Source organism: Meles meles, chromosome 7, assembly GCF_922984935.1.
Source record: "Meles meles chromosome 7, mMelMel3.1 paternal haplotype, whole genome shotgun sequence".
Lineage (NCBI taxonomy): Eukaryota > Metazoa > Chordata > Mammalia > Carnivora > Mustelidae > Meles > Meles meles.
The window spans coordinates 8,537,999-8,557,811 of NC_060072.1; the positions used below are offsets into that span (position 1 = coordinate 8,537,999).

Below are 19,813 nucleotides of genomic sequence, written 5' to 3' on the forward strand. Positions count from 1 at the left end.
CTGTAAAGCCCAGCAAGCAGACTGTGCAACTCGGTTGTCTCAGTATATGACAGAAGCAGTGTTCCACACTGGTGGGGAGAGGATGGACTGCTTCATAAACAATGCTGGGGCAGTTATTCATATTGAAAAAAGTAAAATTCATATTCACAAAATGAAGTGCACAAAAACAAATTCTAGAGGAATTAAAGACTTAAAGGAGAAAAAAAAAGATGTCGAAGTGTTTAGAAGAAAATAAAGGGGAATATCTTTTCTACATTGGGACAGGGAAGGATTTCTTAAACATAACTGGAAAAGTGCCAACTATTAAAAAAGCATTTGTAAGTTTTACTCTTGTGGTAGGGAAAATTCAGAGAATAAGCCCCAATGACCCTCGACTTTATGTAATCCCCACCCCTTTGAGAGGTGGGCATTACCTGTGGATGATTAGCTCCCATGATTATGTTACATTATATGTCAAAACAGCCATCAAAAAGAATGAAATCTTGCCATTTGCAATGACGTGGATGGAATTAGAGAGTATTTTGCTAAACAAAATGTCAGTCAGAGAAAGACAAATATCATGATTTCACTCATATATGGGATTTAAGAAACAAAACAGATGAACATGGGGAAGGAAAGGAAAAATAAGATAAAACCAGAGAGGAAGACAAACTGTAGGAGACTCTTACCTATGAGAAACTGAGGGTTGCTGAGGGGGAGGTAAGGGGGAATGGAGTAATGGATGGGCATTAAGGAGGGCACGTGATGGAATGACCACTGGCTGTTTTATGCAATTGATGAATTACTAAATTCTACCCCTGAAGCTAATAATACACTATATGTTAATTTATTTTAAGTAAATAATAGACTTAAATAATGGTTATCCTTTGTTTACTGGTGTAAAATGCTTACCATTTTGTAGTCATTTAACAAATTTTGTAGTCATTAAACAAATTTTCTAATAAGGCCACTTAACATTCAAAAAAAAGGGGAGGGAATGTCCAGATGGGCTTAATCCAATCATACAGCATTTAAAAAAAGCAGAGTTTTCCCAGGTGGCAGAAGAGGAAGTCACAGATTCCAAGTGTGCCAAGGATTGGATGCACCTTTACTGGGTTGAAAAGGACGTGGACTGGTATCACTGGAGTGATAAGGAACACAAGTGGCTTCTAGAAGCTGAGAGTGATCCCTGGTTGCCAGCCCACAAGGAAATGGGGACCTCAGTCCTACAACCACAAGGAAACCAAATTCTGCCAACACCCTGAATGATCTTGGGAGTGGACTATTCCTCAGAGTCTTCAGAGAAGAGTCCAGCTTAGCTGACACCTTGATTTTGGCCTTGTGAAACCCACAGCAGAGCACCTTGTAAAGCCTGCCGGACAGCTGAGCTACAGAACAGCGGCATAATAAATGGGCGTTGTTTTAAGCCACTAAGTTTGTTGTAATTTTTGGCAGCAATAGAAAACTTCTAAAACTATATTAAATTCTCTTCATCAAAAAACACCCTCAGTCCCAAACTAGGAGAAAAATTTCTAACATATGTAAGTGACAAAGGATTATCCAGAATATATAAAGAATTTCTGCACATCGGTGAGAAAAGGACAGCCCAACGGAAAAAATAGGAAGGAGCTATGGAAAGCATTTCCTAAAAAAAGAGGAGGAAACATGTAAGGCCAAGAAACATTGGGGGGAAAAAAAAAGCTCAACCTTGTATTGTCATACAGTAGCAACAATTCTAAAAGGAAATCTATGAAAATACACAATTTACAATAACTTCCCCAAACCATCTAATGCCATATTGTGAGGAATGTCCTTCTGTTCCTTGAAGTACATTCTCTTGTACATTTGGAGTCTATTTTTTGCATGCCATCTTCCTCCCCCTCTCTCTCCCTCTCTTGCTTCTCCCTCCCTTCCTCCTCCTCTTTTCCTCTTTTCCCCCTGGAATGTGTTTATGGAGTTGCCGGGTCTCTTTCCATCTTGCTGATGCTCCAGCAGCTCTCGCTAGGCAGTGTGTTTTGAAGGCAGTGAGGAGTTAAGAGTTAAGCACTTGGGTCCTGGCCCTTTACTGACCGGACTTGAATCCTGATGCAGTCTGTGTGGACCATGTGCCCTTGGACATGCAAGCTTTTGTAGCACAATGTAAAATGGGGATAACATGGTTTCCGTCACAGAATTGTCTGAAGTGAAAGAGGAGACACAGGGACAGCACCATCTCATTCAGCAGTTACAAGCTCAGACCCACTGAGCGATTTCTTCGCTCTTCCCACCATGTTTGAGACCAGTTTGTTTTCTCCACCGAGCTGTGGGTTTTGTGCTGTTTCTTATTTTATCCATTTTTTTGTGCTGTTTCTTATTTTATCCATTTTCTGCAGCAGTGAGGAAGGGAAGCCTTCATGAGGCCTTACATGATCTTGTTTAGAACACCGGGGCTCTGCTCTGTCCTCTGAACATTTTGTGCAGGATCCCGCTCATCCTGTCTAGCTGGGAAATGTGTCCTGCTGCCCTGGGGTGGGGAGATGCTCTTGAACTTCAGATCATCCATGCAATTCAGTGTGAAACTGTAGCTTTCACTTCCATGAAAGTGTCAACATCTGTATTTACTCACTTTTTTTCCCCTTTACCAATTTCCACCTCTTCTCAGTCACAAGGAGTGAGAAAAGCTTTGTCCACTCAGTTCCCCTTGTTCTAGACATGTGGATAGTGATAAGAAATCTCGATCTTTTTTTTAAGGATTTTATTTATTCATTTGTCAGAGAGAGAGAAAGGAGAGCGAGTGGCAGGTAGAGGGAAATGCAGGCTCCCTGCTGAGCAAGGGCCCCAAAACAGGACTCTATCCAAGGACCCTGAGATCATGACCCAAGCCAAAGGCAGATGCTTAACAGACTGAGCCCCCTGCCCCGGGCATCCCTGAGAAATCTCAGAATCTGATCAACTCATCGCTCTCACTTTTGGGGGACAGGGGATGCTTTCTTTGGCCACCAGTCATTTTCCTTTTAAAATTTTTTGGTTGTATCTGTTTTCATGTTAGATTGCTGTTGTACATTTCTTTTAAATTAGTTTGGACTTTTCTAAAACTTAAGTTTTAGGTGATGGAAATGTGTGTTTCGAAAGCAGTAAAGATGGGTTGCAGTTTCAGTGTGCTGTCTTAACCTAGGCGCCAGCCCCGAATACTTAATCCTGCTTGTGTAGTGACTGTGTGCTCCTCGTCTCTGTGGCTGAGCTCTCAACGCGGTCTGGGCGTTTTCCCGTTCCCGGTTATTCTTAAGTAAGAACTCCTGGCAGTTTCTCAACTTTCGTATGCTATTGTTAGCAAACACAGAAATAAAATTGCCTCAACTCCCTTTTTAGGATCTCCTGCAACAAAAGTTTGTCTTTTCTCACCTTTTCTCATCTACCAATTTAAAATTTGATTTTTAAAATTGCTTAAACATCTCTGCTTTCTTATTCTTTCTGTTTTCGTTGGGGGGGGGGATAAAAAAGCCTTTTCTCCACTAATCTCAAAATTCGCCTTTCAAAAAAGATTGACAGTACTCACACTCTACCTCCAATCCCTCTGCAGCATTTCTCAGGGTCTGCAGGTGGGGTCTGCCGTGGACTTTGTGGTGCCCTCCAGACCCTGTCTCCCAGATCAAGGCACTCATTCCCTCCACTGCTGGGAGGGTGGCCAGCTCAGGGGGGGTCTCAGCTCAGTCCTTCTCTAGGAATTCCTAACAGTTGAAGGGAACCTCTTGGCTCAAGGTCACAGACCCTTCCTGAGGGAAATGACATCCAGCGGCGCACGGTTGTGGCTGGGCTACTCCCTTGCTTCAAGGCAGGACCACAAAGAAGAGCCTTCCCAGCTCCACAGCTCCTGGCGGATAGGTCACCGCCTCGGCTGCAGCCACGTGACAGATGAGTTTCTCCCTTGGCCCAGTCCTGCCTTCCACGCTCCTCACCGGTCCTGATACAGAAGGCGCTCACTCCCTAGGGAATCTCCCTCACACAAACTTGAGCCTTGGGATCTGCTTCCTGGGGAGCCCAACCTATGACAAGGGCTTTTCCTGGAGGTTTAAAACATGGGAGTATCCTAATATGTGTGTGTCCACGAGGAAAGAGAATTATAAAGCAAATGGAGCAAAATGTTAACAATTGGCAAACCTAGATGAGTATTTGGGAGTTCTGTGTAGTCTTCTCGCAGCAATATTTCCATAAGTTTGAAATTATTAAAAGTGGAAGTTTAAAAAATTAGGACAAATATCAATTACTTGAAGATGCTTAAGTGCAATTATGTGCTCCAAGACAGCGAAGTTGTTAAGGTTCCAAACTCATGATTCTGCAAAAGTTAGATATAAAGATAATCACTATGAGACTTCCCCATCTTATCAGTTCATCAGCCCACAGAGTATTTTCTTCGGTAGATGCGTTTTCTTTTTAAAGATGATTTTGTTAAGTAAATGACTTACCTTACACCTGAAAGGATGCTGTCAATACATAGCAACGCTATTTATTAGATTAAATCATAAGTGGAGGAATTTGGGAATTTACTTACTTTGTGCCACATTTCAGTTCCAAAGTGTGCTCTTGCCTTGTTAATGCCTGATGGTTTGAACGTCAGTTTGATATCTCATCTAAGAAATATCACAGGGCCTGCTAGTTCTGTTCTGCGGTATTATCTGAGTTGCACAGGCTCACTGAAATCTACAGGCGCTCTCTCAATGGTTTCCTCCCGGTACCTCCAGCGTTGGTATCTAACCTCTCATCTTCGAATGACCCAATGGCATCACTGCCTCAGCACCTTCACTTTTCCCCGTGGGGTTTCATATTTGCACATGAGTCCCCCTGGCTTGTGACTTCACCGTCTCAACTGGTAAATAGCTCATGATACCAAAGGGCCTTCATTTCCACTAAGAAACTAAACTTGTGCTCTCGCCTTCCACTTGCTTGGGAAAATCCAGAAATTAATCTTGTGTAATCACCTAATTTAACCAAGCACACCTCACTCCCAGTGCTGTGCTGGTACTAAAAAAAAAGTCTCAATGAATTTCCATAGACTCACTATGTTCTAACTGCCTTCTTTCTTGCCCCTAGAAGATTATATAAGTTTAGAATATTTTAGCTGTTTAGCCTAAAATGTATCTCTAAATATTCAAGATATTTTTTTCTTTCACAGTTCTTGCTGTCCTTCCGTCACAGTTCAGTTTTCTTCACACTTTAATTCAAGTTAACTTCCTGCAATTGTTATTAATCTACCTGTGTGATGTCTAAACCTAAGTCCGTATCACTTGAAGGATGATTTTGTTGCTGAATATTCAAAGAGTGATCATAAAGGTAGTTCCTGATGAATCACATGAAAGTACAGAGATGATCTAAGCCTCAAACCACTACTGTTTGCCAGTAGTGCCCCCAAATAAGCTCATTTTAATTATTCATTTTCCTGTGACATTAGGAGAAGATGAAAAGTTAGAGCCATAATTGCAAATTTCTTATTCTTTCTTCAGTGTCTTTGGCATATATCACACTCCTTTTGCCCACGTAGCTCCTTCTACTTGGGATAATTTCTCATTCTACACTGATCAGGATCCTAGTCATCCTTCAAAGCCTTGTTCAAATTCTGCTTCCTATATGAGGCACTTTCTGATTAGTGCACACCGGGTTTTTCTTTTCCTCCTTAGAATGCTTATTCCCAAAGTTAGTTAATTTAAGAAAGTTCGGCACACCGGTCTTATTTTCCTCTAATTGTTTCCCATTAAGTTTGTGTGTCAGTCTTATCTCCCGAGTCCGGCTATAAACTTTCTGAAGGCGAGGACCACCATGTCTTAGACTGTTGGTTTTCAAGCTGTTTTTCTTGCATAGCCCATAAAGTGATTTTGAAAAATTAAATCCCTCCTGCTGCATTTTTTTTTTTAGGTTGCCATGTGAAATTGTATCATAAGTCACCGCAAAGGACACAATTCAAAATATTGACATTAAGGACAAAAGAAAACAAAATGAAACGGTTCTACGGGACTTTTAAGCATAGTATTCTAAAGGAACCTAAACACTGTGTAACTGCTACCTGCCGCCGTTCATTTGAAAAAACACAGTCTTTAATGTTGGAAGCTTCATATCGTATAATTTCCCTTTCTCCTTGAATTCATATTTCTCTTCCACATCCCTCGCAGGATTTCATCCTAATAGAAAGTATTTTGATGCCTGGAAGTCTTCTTTACATCAAACATGTATATAAATTGAAATTACATTTTCTAGGTCCAGAGGCTTTTAAGTGGTAAAATATTCTTTCTAGATTGATTTATCATTACAATTACTTCTAGCACACAATTGATCAAAACCAAAACCACATAAGTATATTATAATTTTTATAAATACTCAAAAAGAATACCATTTTATTGGAAATGCATGTTTCTATGAGATACATAGAACTGCTTATTTACCCACCTATGAATATTTCTTATTGCTGGAACTAAGCAGGATTCAGCATAAATTCTGTTTCTCTTTTACATTTTTATGGATGGAAATGCTAAGAAGATTTTTTCACATAAAATTGTAGGTGGGCATAGAAGGTGTTTTATTATAGCAACGTCAGTCAGTTCGATGAATTCCTTTTAAGCAATATTCCAGAATTATATAGTAATTTATTATAAAAATGGTTTTCCTCTCTTGTCAGCTGTTGACTTGATTAGGTCTGTCTTCAGTGTTGTTGAAAGCAAAGAAACGGAAACAACCCTCATAGAAAAAGATTTGTTAGAACAGTCATTAGGAGAAATGGACTTTCTCAGTTTCTGGGAATAATATCAAAAAAACCTTTACTAAAATTTACCAGATTATTGATTATTGCCCGTTACACTTTAACACAATATACTCACAAAGTGTGAAAAAGAAAAACATTCATTGTGGAACACGTGTCAGTATAACAATTTTTGAGATAATTATTGTTTCATATGCTTTAAATATGTCTCAGCAGTTCTTCAGAACTACAGATCTCGTTCATTCCACTTTTGGAAAATACTGACCATATTTACCTAGTTGGCAAAGCCAGCCCTTACTGTCAAAATGGTCTGCCAGATCAGATTTCAACTTTCTTTCAGAAAACGTCTTACTTCATTCAAATAAACATCACTGTGATTGCACTCACATTCTTAAATTCTTCTCCTAGGGGAGATGGCTAAGGCGTGGAGCCTTGGTGTAAGTCTGTCGCGTTGATGAAAGAAGGTGCCCTGTCTCCCTTGCTTGGGCTTTCCTTCTGTCCTCCTCAGAAATGATGCATTTTTTGGACAGTAGCTGAGGGATGAAAAGCACAGGACAGAAAATGAAATTTGTCAACTGTCCCGCTCTTCCATACTGTAGTAGATCTGAATACCAAACACCCCAGTATGGACCAAAATACTGTGCTATTTATGTCCTGCTTTGCCATTAAGAGAAATATGTGTAAAACAGGACAAATGTTGGAGCTTTACTTCGGGTTTTCCCTGCCTTGATTGAAGGAGGCTTCCCTACACCAGCCTTTTCTACTGTTGTTTGGCATCTCGAGGTTCTAAGGGTGGCAGCATACGGGAAGATGCATTGTGATAAGCTGGGAAGAGGCTGGGTCTGTCTGTAAAGTGAAAGGAAACTGACTATGAAAGGGGGAGAGGGAAGAACTGGCCTGAGGCTTCCACGCAGTCCCATTCTTAGATCAGTTTTTGGAAAGACTATATATAAAAGTGGTAGATCTGGACATTGAGTCCTTTAAAACTATCTATGCCCACCTGGCCTTTGGAAAGTCTTTAAGTACCCCAGTGGTGTGCAAATACCGGTTTGAAGATCCCTTCCTTACACTTCTTATTGTACCCAATAACATGCTGAGAGAGAGTTGGCGCTAATTACGCAGTAATTCAGATAGAAAGAAAGGAGGGAGGGTCACCTGGGTGGCTCAGTGCGTTAAGCCTCTGCTTTCGGCTTGGGTCATGATCCCAGGGTACTGGGATTGAGCCCCACATTGGGCTCTCTGCTCTGCGGGGAACCTGCTTCCTCCTCTCTCTCTGCCTGCCTCTCTGCCTACTTGTGGTCTCTGTCAAATAAATAAAAAGAAAGAGAAAGAAAGGAAGGAAGGAAGGAGGGAAGGAAGGAGGAAAGGTAGGAGGGGTGCCTGGGTGGCTCAGTCGGGTAAGCATCTGACTTGGTCTTGGCTCAGGTCATGATCTCAGGGTCCTGAGAATCCATGACAGGCTCCATGTTGGGTGCAGAGCCCGCTTGGGATTCTCTCTCTCCCTACACCTTTGCCCCTCCCCGCCCAGGAAAAGAAAAGGTAGAAAGGAAAATGGCAACTACAAAACCATTAAATTCAGTAAAAACATACAAGCAGAAATCTCCTATTTCACTGGCATAGCATGTTTAAAAATTTTTTAAATTCTGTTTAAAAGTGCTTTTGCATCATGCAACCTACACCTCATATATGTGAACACTTGAAATTCACACTGCAATAATAACGTTCTTTTAAATATTAATTAGGATAATTCTAGTTGTCATTCCTGCTTTTGCTAAGGATAATTTTCAGACTGTAATTTTCTACACTGTACTGTGCCTTATTTTAAAAAAATGTTTCAAATAATAAAGCGTACAATAAAACTGTTTGATGGGTAAAAAGGCTAGAATCAAAGTTATATTTTTAAATCGGCCTGAATTTGTCAATTATTATGAAGGGATAAACTGAAATGACCGTCGGCCCATGAGGCATCTGCTGCAGACAAAATGGATCTTCAGAAGTAATTAGCTTACAAATTGGGAGCTAACGTAAAAACCGTGCTGTTTGTTGCCAAAGTGAAATCTTAGCTTTATGTTGTTGACAGAAAACACTTCCAAGGCAGGAGTGAAGCAAGAGCAGTGCCAAGACCCTCAGTTGCCTAGTGGAACCGCATTGTCCCAGGGAACACTACCGGTCAAGACTAGTGCTTGGAAATCCACAGAGGTAAGTCACTTGCAGCCGTCTCCTGTGGCTGCTCTAACAAATTACCGCCAACCCAGTGCCTTAAATCAGCACAAATGTGTTATTTTACAGTTCTGTAGGTTAGAAGTCTGACATGGGTCTCACTGGGCCCACATCAAGGCGTCCGCAGGCTGCATTCCTCTCTGGAGGCCCCAAGGGGAGAATTTGTCTCCCTGTCCTTTCCAGCTGCAGCTTCATGTGTTCTCAGAGAAATGGTGCTTGTCTTTGAACTTCTTTTTTGTTGGCTTTTTTTTTTTTTTTGACTATATACGGTTTTAAATAAGAGTAAGTTTAGATTATCGAAGTTTCCCTTTAGAGCTGATCTTTTAAAAACATCTTATTTAAGAAATTCTATTTAGGGGCGCCTGGGTGGCTCAGTGGGTTAAAGCCTCTGCCTTCGGCTCAGGTCATGATCCCAGGGTCCTGGGATCGAGCCCCGCATCAGGCTCTCTGGTCAGCGGGGAGTCTGCTTCCTCCTCTCTCTCTGCCTGCCTCTCTGCCTACTTGTGATCTCTGTCTGTCAAATAAATAAATAAAATCTTAAAAAAAAAAAAGAAATTCTTTTTATGCCAATATAATAAAGATCTCTGACTTTTTCTTCCAAATGGACTCCTTGTGCCCTCTAGAATTTTATTATTTAGCGCAAGACGGGTTTTATTGTCTTTGCACCCCCGTAGATAAATAATATTTTGGTTGTTGAACAGTCCATCTTTCTCTCCTCATCTAAAAGAAACTTTTTATTGTGAAATAAAATTATAGACTTGGAAGCAGCTGCAGCTATAGGTACAGAGTCCCAAGTACCCAGCACCCAGCATCGCCCCCCACCCCTGGCATCGTCTGTGACTGTAGTGCAAGTCACAGTATCAAAACAGATGGCCGTCGCTGTGTTACTGCTGACTGACTGCAGGCCTTACTCAGTTTCCAAATTTTCAATTCAGTATTCAGTTTTTTAACCTGTATTTATGTATGTGTGTTGGGTGGGGAGAGGGGGCAGTTTCCTAAGCACTTTTATTGCAAGTAGAGATTCACGTAACCAGCACCAAAATCAAGACCCAGAAGTGTTATGTCCACACAAAAGCAGTCTGTCCTGCTACCCACCCTGTCTGGTCCCCCCCCCTTAACTACCTCATCCCCTGATAGCCCTAATCTCTTCTCCATCTCTATAGTTTTATTATTTCTAGAATGTTATGTAAATGGACCCAGACAATACACAACCTTTTGAGATAGTTTTTTTTCCCCACTCAATGTAATACTCTTGAGATCCATTCAGGCTGTGACGTTTTCCTATTTCTAGGATAAATGTCTAAGGATGTGATTGCTGAGGGGTGCGGTAAGTGCATACTAAATTTGGTTAAAAAAAAAATTGTCCAACTGTTTTCTAGAGCGGCTCTAACATTTTACATTCCCACCAGCAGTGTATGAGAGCTCCGGTTTCCCTGCGTCCTCACCAACTTTTGCCATTACCGTTTTAATTTTAGATATTTGAATAGGTCTGTGATGATATCTCATTGCGGTTTTAATTTGTGTTTCCCAAATAGCTAATGATGTCGAGCATTTTTTTCATTGCTCCTTTGTACCATCTTAAGTTCTCTTAGTGAAATGTATGTTCAGATCTTTTGCCCATTTTCTAATTGAACTGTGTGTTTATCACCATTGAGTTTTGAGAGTTCCTTGCATGTTCTGAATACCATCATGTTTCTGTTCGTGCTCTTATCCATGAAGACGTCCATCTTGTTTCTGAGCATGACCTGTGTCTCTAATTTTAGCATTCATATTTTCTCTGCCGTGGCTGTGTGTTTGGGGAAGGTTGGTATCCCCAAAGTGTGAACTTACAGAACCATCTTGACTGGCAATCTGTTCAACTCAAGATTATTTGCAATTATCTCATTCGCTCATTTGTTTTTCTGTTTTATGTGTGTTTCTCCTTCTAAGGCAAGCTCCTTGAGAGTAGGAACCATTTTAGTCTTACTGAATCTTCATTTGCCAAATATTTGTTAACGAAGAAATGACTGAATAGTAGATGCTCCCTATTAACTTCCCTCTCTCCCTTTCTTGTAAAAGAGGCTTATTATTTGGTCTTCCGCTTGGCCCGCCACTGTTCCAATGAGAGTGGCTGGAATTATTTATTGACCATCTGTTCCCAACCCTTTCCCGAACCCAGTTAGGTATTGGATTTACCTGACTTTCTGGCAGCTCAGAAAAGTACATAAAATTAAAATTCCACTGTTCCTTAATTGCATTGTAGCCCACAGACTGAAAATCCATAGATTATGATGTGGGAAACAAAGGCAGAAGAAAAGTCATTAAATTTCCTTCTTACTTATAGTCCATTGACAAGTCCTTGAAACAGGCAGAGTGACATTCCTCTAGGGACTCAGCTGCCTAAATGTTAATACTTTGCCAAGGGCAAAAGGTAATCTTAGCCCAACCTCCAGGACCCTGTAAGTCTACTTTAACATAAAAAGATTCCTTTGGAAACTTCCTTTACCTCTACCCTTCACTCCGCCCCCCCCCCCCCATACATGTTGGCAATCATCTTCCGAGCATATGACCCACTGATATACATCTGAAGGGTTTCATGACTGAGGGTTTACTAAACAATAATAAATGACTTTTCCCAACAATAGTTAACCCCCTCAGGATCCTGGAAACCTTGCTTCCTAAATACCTGGGAGGCTTACACCATCCCTAACCCCCTCCCAACTTGAAAGTATATAATCGGCCACTCCTCAAGACCCCAGTGCAGCTCTTTCTGCCCACGGGTCCTGTCCCTGTGCTTTAATAAAACCACCTTTTTACACCAAAGACGTCTCAAGATTTCTTTCTTAGCTGTTGGCTTCAAACCCTAGTGTCTTTCCTATATCAGATTATTTTTAAAAATTTGACATTAAGTAAAAATGATTCTTAAATTTGAGACCAGATTTATTTGCTGCTGCTGGCTTTTAAGGGAGAAAAAATAGACTTGAATAATCTTATATGCTTTGGACCCTAACAAAAGCATAAAATAGCACCTAGCTTTTTTGTATCAGTCTTCCAATTCTCATTATTACTGTTTTCTCTTATTTGAGAGGAACCACTATAACTGATTTACATCATTCAGCATCTTACATCAGTTAGCATAAAATGGTGCCCTTCTCTCAAAAGAAGTTTAAAGCTGGATTTTCCTTTTTCAATTCATTAGTACGCTATCGTGACATGATTCCATCATTCTGTTGACAAGCATCTCCTCTTCTTACCGTCAGGAACATTTGATGCAACCCAATATGTCCTCTTCAGAAATCTCCTTTTGTGGCAGAAGACAACCCCTACCAGGCTGGACAGTAAAATCAAATTGTTGTTGCCAAATGTACTACATCTGCATTAAAATTCTCATGTTCTTAATAAGAACGAAATAGAAATGATACTGTTGATGGCTTAGGCAGATGAAGGGTGCTTAAAAATATCTTTTAAAAACTTTAAATAGAAGCCTCTTTATTCTCTTTCTACAAATGAAAGAATGATCTAAAAGCAGTAAATAAAATTCTTAACAGAATAGGGCTTTCAAAAGCAGAACAGTGCTCGCCTGTGATACTTTCAAAACTAAGAAAAGCCTGCAAATGTATGACACTTAGACAAGGATATGTTTTCTCTCTGCATACTGTCCAGAATTTTTATTATTAAATTTGCTAATTAATAAGGTTATATGTAGCTTTTCACCACTTAAAAGACCTTCCTCTTTTCCTGTTTGAGGAGATTCAATAATAAGGGTTATGTTTGGTGGTTTTTTTTGTTTTTGTTTTTTTTTTTTTTTTTGGTCACAGTTGTTTCTATAGCAACAGATAGGGATGTTACGAATTGGTTCACACAAAATTAAAGCTGACCAAAGCCTTCAGTCTAGTTGTGAGTTGCTAAATTGCTAGTGATGGAAGATAAATGTTTATTTCCTACTGTCTCTGTTTATTATTTTGCTAAATGAAGAGTAAACAGTTTTTATTCTCGGGTTTATTAGCATACCATTTATTATGTTTGCAAAAATTTGAACTCATCATAGCTGTTAGGGAAGTGGAAATGATACCCATTCTAATCATGCTAATCCATCATCCCCTTACTTCTTTCCTGCGGCATTACTTCATGCTTAAAAGTCCTTTTTTATTTTCATGTTTGTATTTTTATTCTTTTTAAGTTGGAAGATAATTACGGGGGAAAGTTCAAATGATATGAAATGGTAACGAGTAAAAGTTTCTTCTTAATTCCGCGTACACCTTCTATTCCCTTCCTCAGAGGCATCCATTACTAACTAGGTTCTTTGAGAACTGGGAGGGAAATTTTCTGTGTCCATGCATTTCTTTAACCTAAAGGGATCTATTCAGTATGCACTGCACCGCAGTGTGCTGTGAACTCAGCGATACATCTTGGGCATCTTTTTAAGTCATCAGTGTAATCATTTAACATATATCATCCCAAATCTCTTTTCGCCGAACTGTAGATTATGAATTCCTTTCTCTATCAGTCTGTATAACTGCTGTGTTCTTGATGCATAAATGAATCTTCATTTATTTCACCACCCCCTGGATATTTTTATGTTTTTGTCTATTAAAAGCAATGTTGTAATCATGGCTGTTATATACATTGTTTATGATGTTGTCCTAAAAGTGGAGTTATCGAAAGGTTATATTTATTTTTCATTTTGAAAAGTCCTCCTAAACTGCCCTCCCCAGAGTTGCACCAATTTACATCCACCAAAAACATATCCCCTCATCTTCGCAAATACTGAGTATTATCATCTTGTACATTTTGTCAGTCTGAGAGGTGGGAAAAGTTTGTTTTACTTTGTTCTGTGATAATTGCGGGTAAGATTAGAACAACTTTTCATGTGTTTATTGGGAATTTGTGTTTCTTTTTTTATTATTAACTCTGTTCATATCCTTTGCTCATTTTTTCTGGTTTCTCTTTTTCTTACCAGTTTCTTTTTCTCTTTTTTAAAGATTTTATTTATTTATTTGACAGAGAGACACAGCAAGAGAGGGAACACAAGCAGGGAGAGTGGGAGAGGGAGAAGCGGGCTTCCCACTAAGCAGGGAGCCTGATATGGGGCTCAGTCTAAGGACCCAGAACCCCAGGACCTGAGCTGAAGGCAGAGGCTTACTGACTGAGTCACCCAGGCGCCCCTTTCTTACCAGTTTCTAAGAGCTATTTGGCTGTTAAGTGATTAGCCCATTGTCTGCTTCTTTGTCTATTCATTTTCAGTTTTTCATTTGATTTTTTGCTTCATGTTTTTTTTTGTTGTTTTTTTTTTTTTTTGGCCTTTGTGAAATGAAAGCACACTGCTCCTCCTTTGTTTCTTTTTTCCTCTCACACTGTGGTCACACTTCACTTCTGACAGCAGAGATGTGGGCTTTCCACACACCAAGCTATTCTCTGCTACACCAGCTGGGTGTCCTGCCATTTAACTCATTTCTGACACTGTCTACCTGAAGATAGCATCAGATTTCACAGGCTGCTTGCACAGTCCCCCAAGCTCCCTCTCCCCCACCTCCCATTTCAGATGCCTATGCAACCCCAGAGTTGCCTCCCATACTTCAGACCCACCAGTAGAAACTGGGATTCCCATCACCCCTTCCTTGGGTTTGATCACTTGCTAAAACAGCTCACAGAACTCATAAAAATTTTTACTTACCGTTGCTGGTTTATTATATAATAAAGGATATGAGAAAGGATGCAGACGAATTGTCAGATGAAGAAATGCATAGGGTAAGGCCCAGAAGTTTCCCAAGTGCAAGAGTTGCTGTCCCCATGGAATTGGTCTATGTCACCCTCCTGGCATGTACATATATTCACCAAGCCAAAAGCACATTGAACCCCAAATACTTGGAATTTTCACGGTGGCTTCATTACATGGGCATGATAGATCCTTTACTCCATCTCCAGTATCTCTCCCCTTCCAGGAGGATGGGGTGTGGGACTGAAAGTTCCTGGCTTCTAATCTTGGCTTGGTCTTTCCGATGACCGGTCCCCATCCTGAAGCTGTCTAGGAGCCCATCAAGAGTCACTTCATAGGGGGGCCTGGGTGGCTCAGTGGGTTAAAGCCTCTGCCTTCGGCTCGGGTCATGATCCCAGGGTCCTGGGATCGAGCCCCGCATCAGGCTGTCTGCTCCGCGGAGAGCCTGCTTCCTCCTCTCTCTCTGCCTGCCTCCTTGCCTACTTGTGATCTCTGTCTGTCAAATAAATAAATAAAATCTTAAAAAAAAAAAAAAGAGTCACTTCGTAGAACAAAAGACGCTCTGATTGCCCTGAAAATTCCAGTGGATTTAGGAGCTCTGTGTCAAGAAAAGGGATCAAAGACCAAATATTAAAACAAAAGATACTCCTAGTGCTCTTATTACTTAGGAAATTACAAGATTTTAGGAGCCTCTGTGCCAGGAACTGTAAACAAAACCTAAATATATATTTATTATAAATCACACTATCACAGCCTTAAATAAGTCTTCAATTTTTGTTAAAAGGTAATCAAATTTTCCTTTCCATTATGGCTTCTAGATTTTAAGTCATTCTTAGAAAGACCTTCTGTAGTCTAAGATTTTATTAAATATCACCCTGGCTTTTACTTATTTTTTTAAAAAGATTTATTTATTTATTTTAGAGAGAGTCGGGAAAGAGGCACAGAGAGAGAGTGAGAGAGATTCAAGCAGGCTCATGCTCGGCTCAATCTCATGACCCCAAGGTCAGAACCTGAGCCCAAACCAAGAGTCGGGTACTTAACACCAAGAGTCAGACGCTTAACCAACTGTGCCACCCAGGCACCCACCCCATCCTGGTTTTTTACCTAAAAAGCTATTTTTTAGGTCAATTTTAGACTCACAGCAGAAGTAAATGGAAAGCAAGAAGCTGTCCCATATACCCCATGTGTACCCCCACCTGCCTCTGCCCCATATGACCTCCCCCACTATTAACAACCACACCAGAGTAGTCATTTGTTATCATCAGTGAACGTAAATCAATGCTCTTTACCATCCAAAGACCATAGTTCACACTAGGGTTCACTCCTGGTGTTGTATATTCTCTGGCTTTTGACAAATGTGTAGTGTCCTATATCTACCATTATAGTATCACAGAGAATAGTTTCATTGTACTAAAAATCCTCTGCACTCCATCTGTTCATTTCTCTGCCTGCTAACCCCTGGCAACCATTGCTCCTTTTACTATCTCCTTAGTTTCGCCTTTTCCAAAGTCATATGGTTGGAATCATACAGTATGTAGCCTTTTCAAACTACTACTTTCATTTAGTAATGTACACTTAAGATTCCTCTATGTCTCTTCATGGCTTGACTGCTCATTTCTTTTTAAAACTGAATAATATGCCATGGTCTGGATATAAAGATTATTAACCCATTCACCTCTTGAAAGACATCTTGATTGCTTACAACTTTTGGCAATTATGAATAAAGCTACTGTGAACAATTGTGTGTAGGCTTTGCGTAAGTTTTTAACTCCTCTGTGTAAATACCAAGGGGTGCAATTGCTAGGTTGTGTGATAAGCGTATGTTTAGTTTTGTAAAAAACTGTCCTACTTCTTTTATGCTTTAATTTTAAAAATCTATTTAAATGTTATCCATCAAAATTTTATTTGATGAATGGGGAGAGGTAAAGATTCACCTTTTAAACTGTATCTTTACAAATGATAATCAGTTGTCTCAATGTCATTTATTGAACAATCCATGTTTTCCCCATTGACTTGAATTGTGGTTTCTATTACATAATAAATTCCCATTTGTGTTTAGGTCCATTCTTGGATTTTTCCATTTCTTTATATTAAATATGTACCATTTTAAAGATAAGCTATAACATTAAAAATAAAGAAGAGGAGGTTACTCATAAAGGGAAAGGGGAATAAGGTGGAGAGGATAAATAGAAGCTAGGTTCCTTTGATTATACAATGGTTTTAGATTTGTCATTGAAATCCTGGAAATATATTTGCATAATTATAAAACAAGATTACACTAAAGAAAGTAATCCTTTAAAATGTAAAATAAAATTAAACAAATGTTCATTGCATTCAGTTGGTGTTTTTATTCTAAGACGGTGGTATTTTTGACCCAAGATTATTGTGAGTATAATGTATCATCTTTGGTGCTCTTGAGAACTGGGATTCTTGGCATGAGGGAAAGGAGATATGAATTTAAGATAGAAGAGACTGTCATGACCTCACAGACCTGAATTGGATTGAAGGTATATCAATATAAACTCACGAGGATCTTACCTGAAATAAATAAACTTCTAAATTTTTCATCGTCAAGGGGAAGTCTCCCAGAAAGTGTTAAAATGCATAGAACTGAATGAGAAGACAGCACAACGTATCAAAATATATGAGACACAGGTAAGATAGTGGTGAGGAGGAAATTTATGGCACTAAATGCTTGTATTAGAAAAGAGAAAAGGTATAAGATCAATAATTTAAGTTTCTTTGAAAAAACTAAGAAAAGCAAAATAAAACTACATGAAGCAGAAGAAAGAAAATAAAACAGAAATTAGTGAAATTGAAAGCAGGAGAACTGTTAACAGAAAGTGAATGACATAATAAAATCTAGTTGTTTGAAAATTATAAAACTGATAAACCTCTAGCAAGACTGATGAGGAGAGAAGACCCAGGTTACCAGTATCAGGATGAAATGGGATATTCCTGCAGTTCCTGTAGCTATAAAAAGATAATAAAGAATTACTGCCAGCAACTCTATGCTCATAAATTTGACAATTTAGAAGAACTAGAACAATTTCTCAGAAAGCACAAACTACCAAAATTCAAAGAAGATGAAAAAGAACCTGAATAGTTCTATAACCATTTTTTAAAGTGAATTTGTAGTATCAGTCTCCTGAAAAAGAAATCTCCCGGCCCAGATGGTTTTACTGGAGAATTCTATCAAACATTTAAATAAGAATTGACACTATTTTCACATAGATGTCTTTCAGAAAACAGGAGGGAATGCTTCCCAGTTCATTTTATGAGGCAAGTATTATTCTGCTACTAAACCCAGAAAAAGACACTACAAAAAAAAAAAAATATATATATATATATATATAAAATAATATAGACTATTATCTCTCATGAAATTAGATGCAAAAATCCTCAAAAAATTTTACCCATCGAATCCAGCCATGTATTTAAAAAAAATTACACACTGGGGCGCCTGGGTGGCTCAGTGGGTTAAGCCGCTGCCTTCGGCTCAGGTCATGATCTCAGGGTCCTGGGATCGAGTCCCGCATCAGACTCTCTGCTCAGCAGGGAGCCTGCTTCCCTCTCTCTCTCTCTGCCTGCCTCTCTATCTACTTGTGATCTCTCTCTGTCAAATAAATAAATAAAATCTTTAAAAAAAAAATTACACACAGGTCTAAGTGGTATTTAATCCAGGTGTGGTTCAAATTTGAAAGCCAGTCAATGCAATTCATCATATCAACAAATTAAAGAAGAAAAATCATAGGATTTTGTCAATTGATGCAGAAGAGCATTTGTTAACAAAATTCAACGCCCATTTATGATAAAAACTCAGCAACTATAAATAAGGAATTTCCTTAGTTTGATCAAGGTAATCTACACAAAACCTACAGTAGCATCATTCTTAACAGTGAATGCTTTACTTTCAAGATCAGGAGCAAGGCCAGGACTTATTCAACATAACACTGGAAGTTCCAGGCACTGCAATAAAAAAAGGTATGGAAAGTAGAGAGGAAAAAATGAAATTGTCCTTATTTTCAGATAGTCTGCATAGAAAATCTCAGAGATGACAGAAACAAACTTCAAGTGCCTGGGTGGCTGAGTTGGTTGAGCATCTGATTCTTGGTTTTGGCTCAGGTCATGATCTTGTGGTCATGGGATCAAGCCTTGTGTAGGGCTCTACACTCAGCGCAGAGTCTGCCTCAGATTCTCTCTCCTTCTCCCTCTGCCCCACTTCCCACATGCATGTGCTCTCTCTAAAATAAATAAATAAATCTTAAACAACAACAACAATGACAACAAAAAACCCTCATAGAACCAGCAAGTGAATTCAGTAGGGTCATAGGGTATAAGATCAACATACATAAATAAGTTAACATTTTTATGTACTAAGAGTGAACATGTTGAAACTGAAATTAAGACACATCCAATTTGCAGTTAATGCTCCAAAATGAAATCCTTAGGTATAATTGTAACAAAACGTGTGTAGAATCAGTATGCTGAGAATTATAAAGTACATAATTATAAATTACTGATGAAGGAACTTAAAGACTAGTCAAACATACCATGTTCATGGATTGAAAGACTTGTCATAATAAAGATGTCCCTAATTACTCTATAAGTTTAATGGAATTCCTGTCAAAATTCCAGCAGTTTTTTTTTTATACAGAGATAACAAAGTTATTATAAAATTCATATGGGAAGGCATAGGCCCTAGAATAGCTAAAACCATCTGAAAAAGAAGAATAAAGTGGAACTAATCACGCTGCCTGATATTAAAACCTATTTTATAGCTACCATAATCAAGAGAGTGTGGTATGGGTGGAGAGATCGATACCAAGAAACCAAGAAACCAAGATAGGATAGGAAACCAAGAAAGACCCACACCAATATAGCCAATGGATTTTTAATAGAGGAACCAAAGGAATTCAATGGAGGAAAGATAACCTTTTCAACAAATGATGTTGGAACAATTGGACATTCATAGGCAAAACCATGAACCTCAATGTAAACCTCATAGAAATTCAGTCCAAGTGGATCATGGACTTAAATGTAAAATGTAAAACTATCAAACTTTTTAAAAATACTGGAGAAAAATCTTTGGGATCTAAGGCTGGCCAAAAACATGATCCCTAAAAGAAAAAAAGTTAGACTTTATCACACAGGGGTATAAACACATGTTACAGCCTGAGAGAAAATATTTGCAA

General features: G+C 39.2%; 1 protein-coding gene across 1 annotated transcript in view; it reads left to right on the forward strand.

The window, feature by feature from the left end:
• Positions 1-19,813, forward strand: part of ENTHD1 (ENTH domain containing 1) — a 97,383-nt gene that overhangs the window by 27,615 nt on the left and 49,955 nt on the right. Inside the window, exon 3 of the mRNA XM_046010825.1 lies at positions 8,784-8,902. Within this exon, the coding sequence (XP_045866781.1) occupies positions 8,784-8,902 (119 nt within the window). The remainder of the gene's footprint in view (positions 1-8,783; positions 8,903-19,813) is intronic.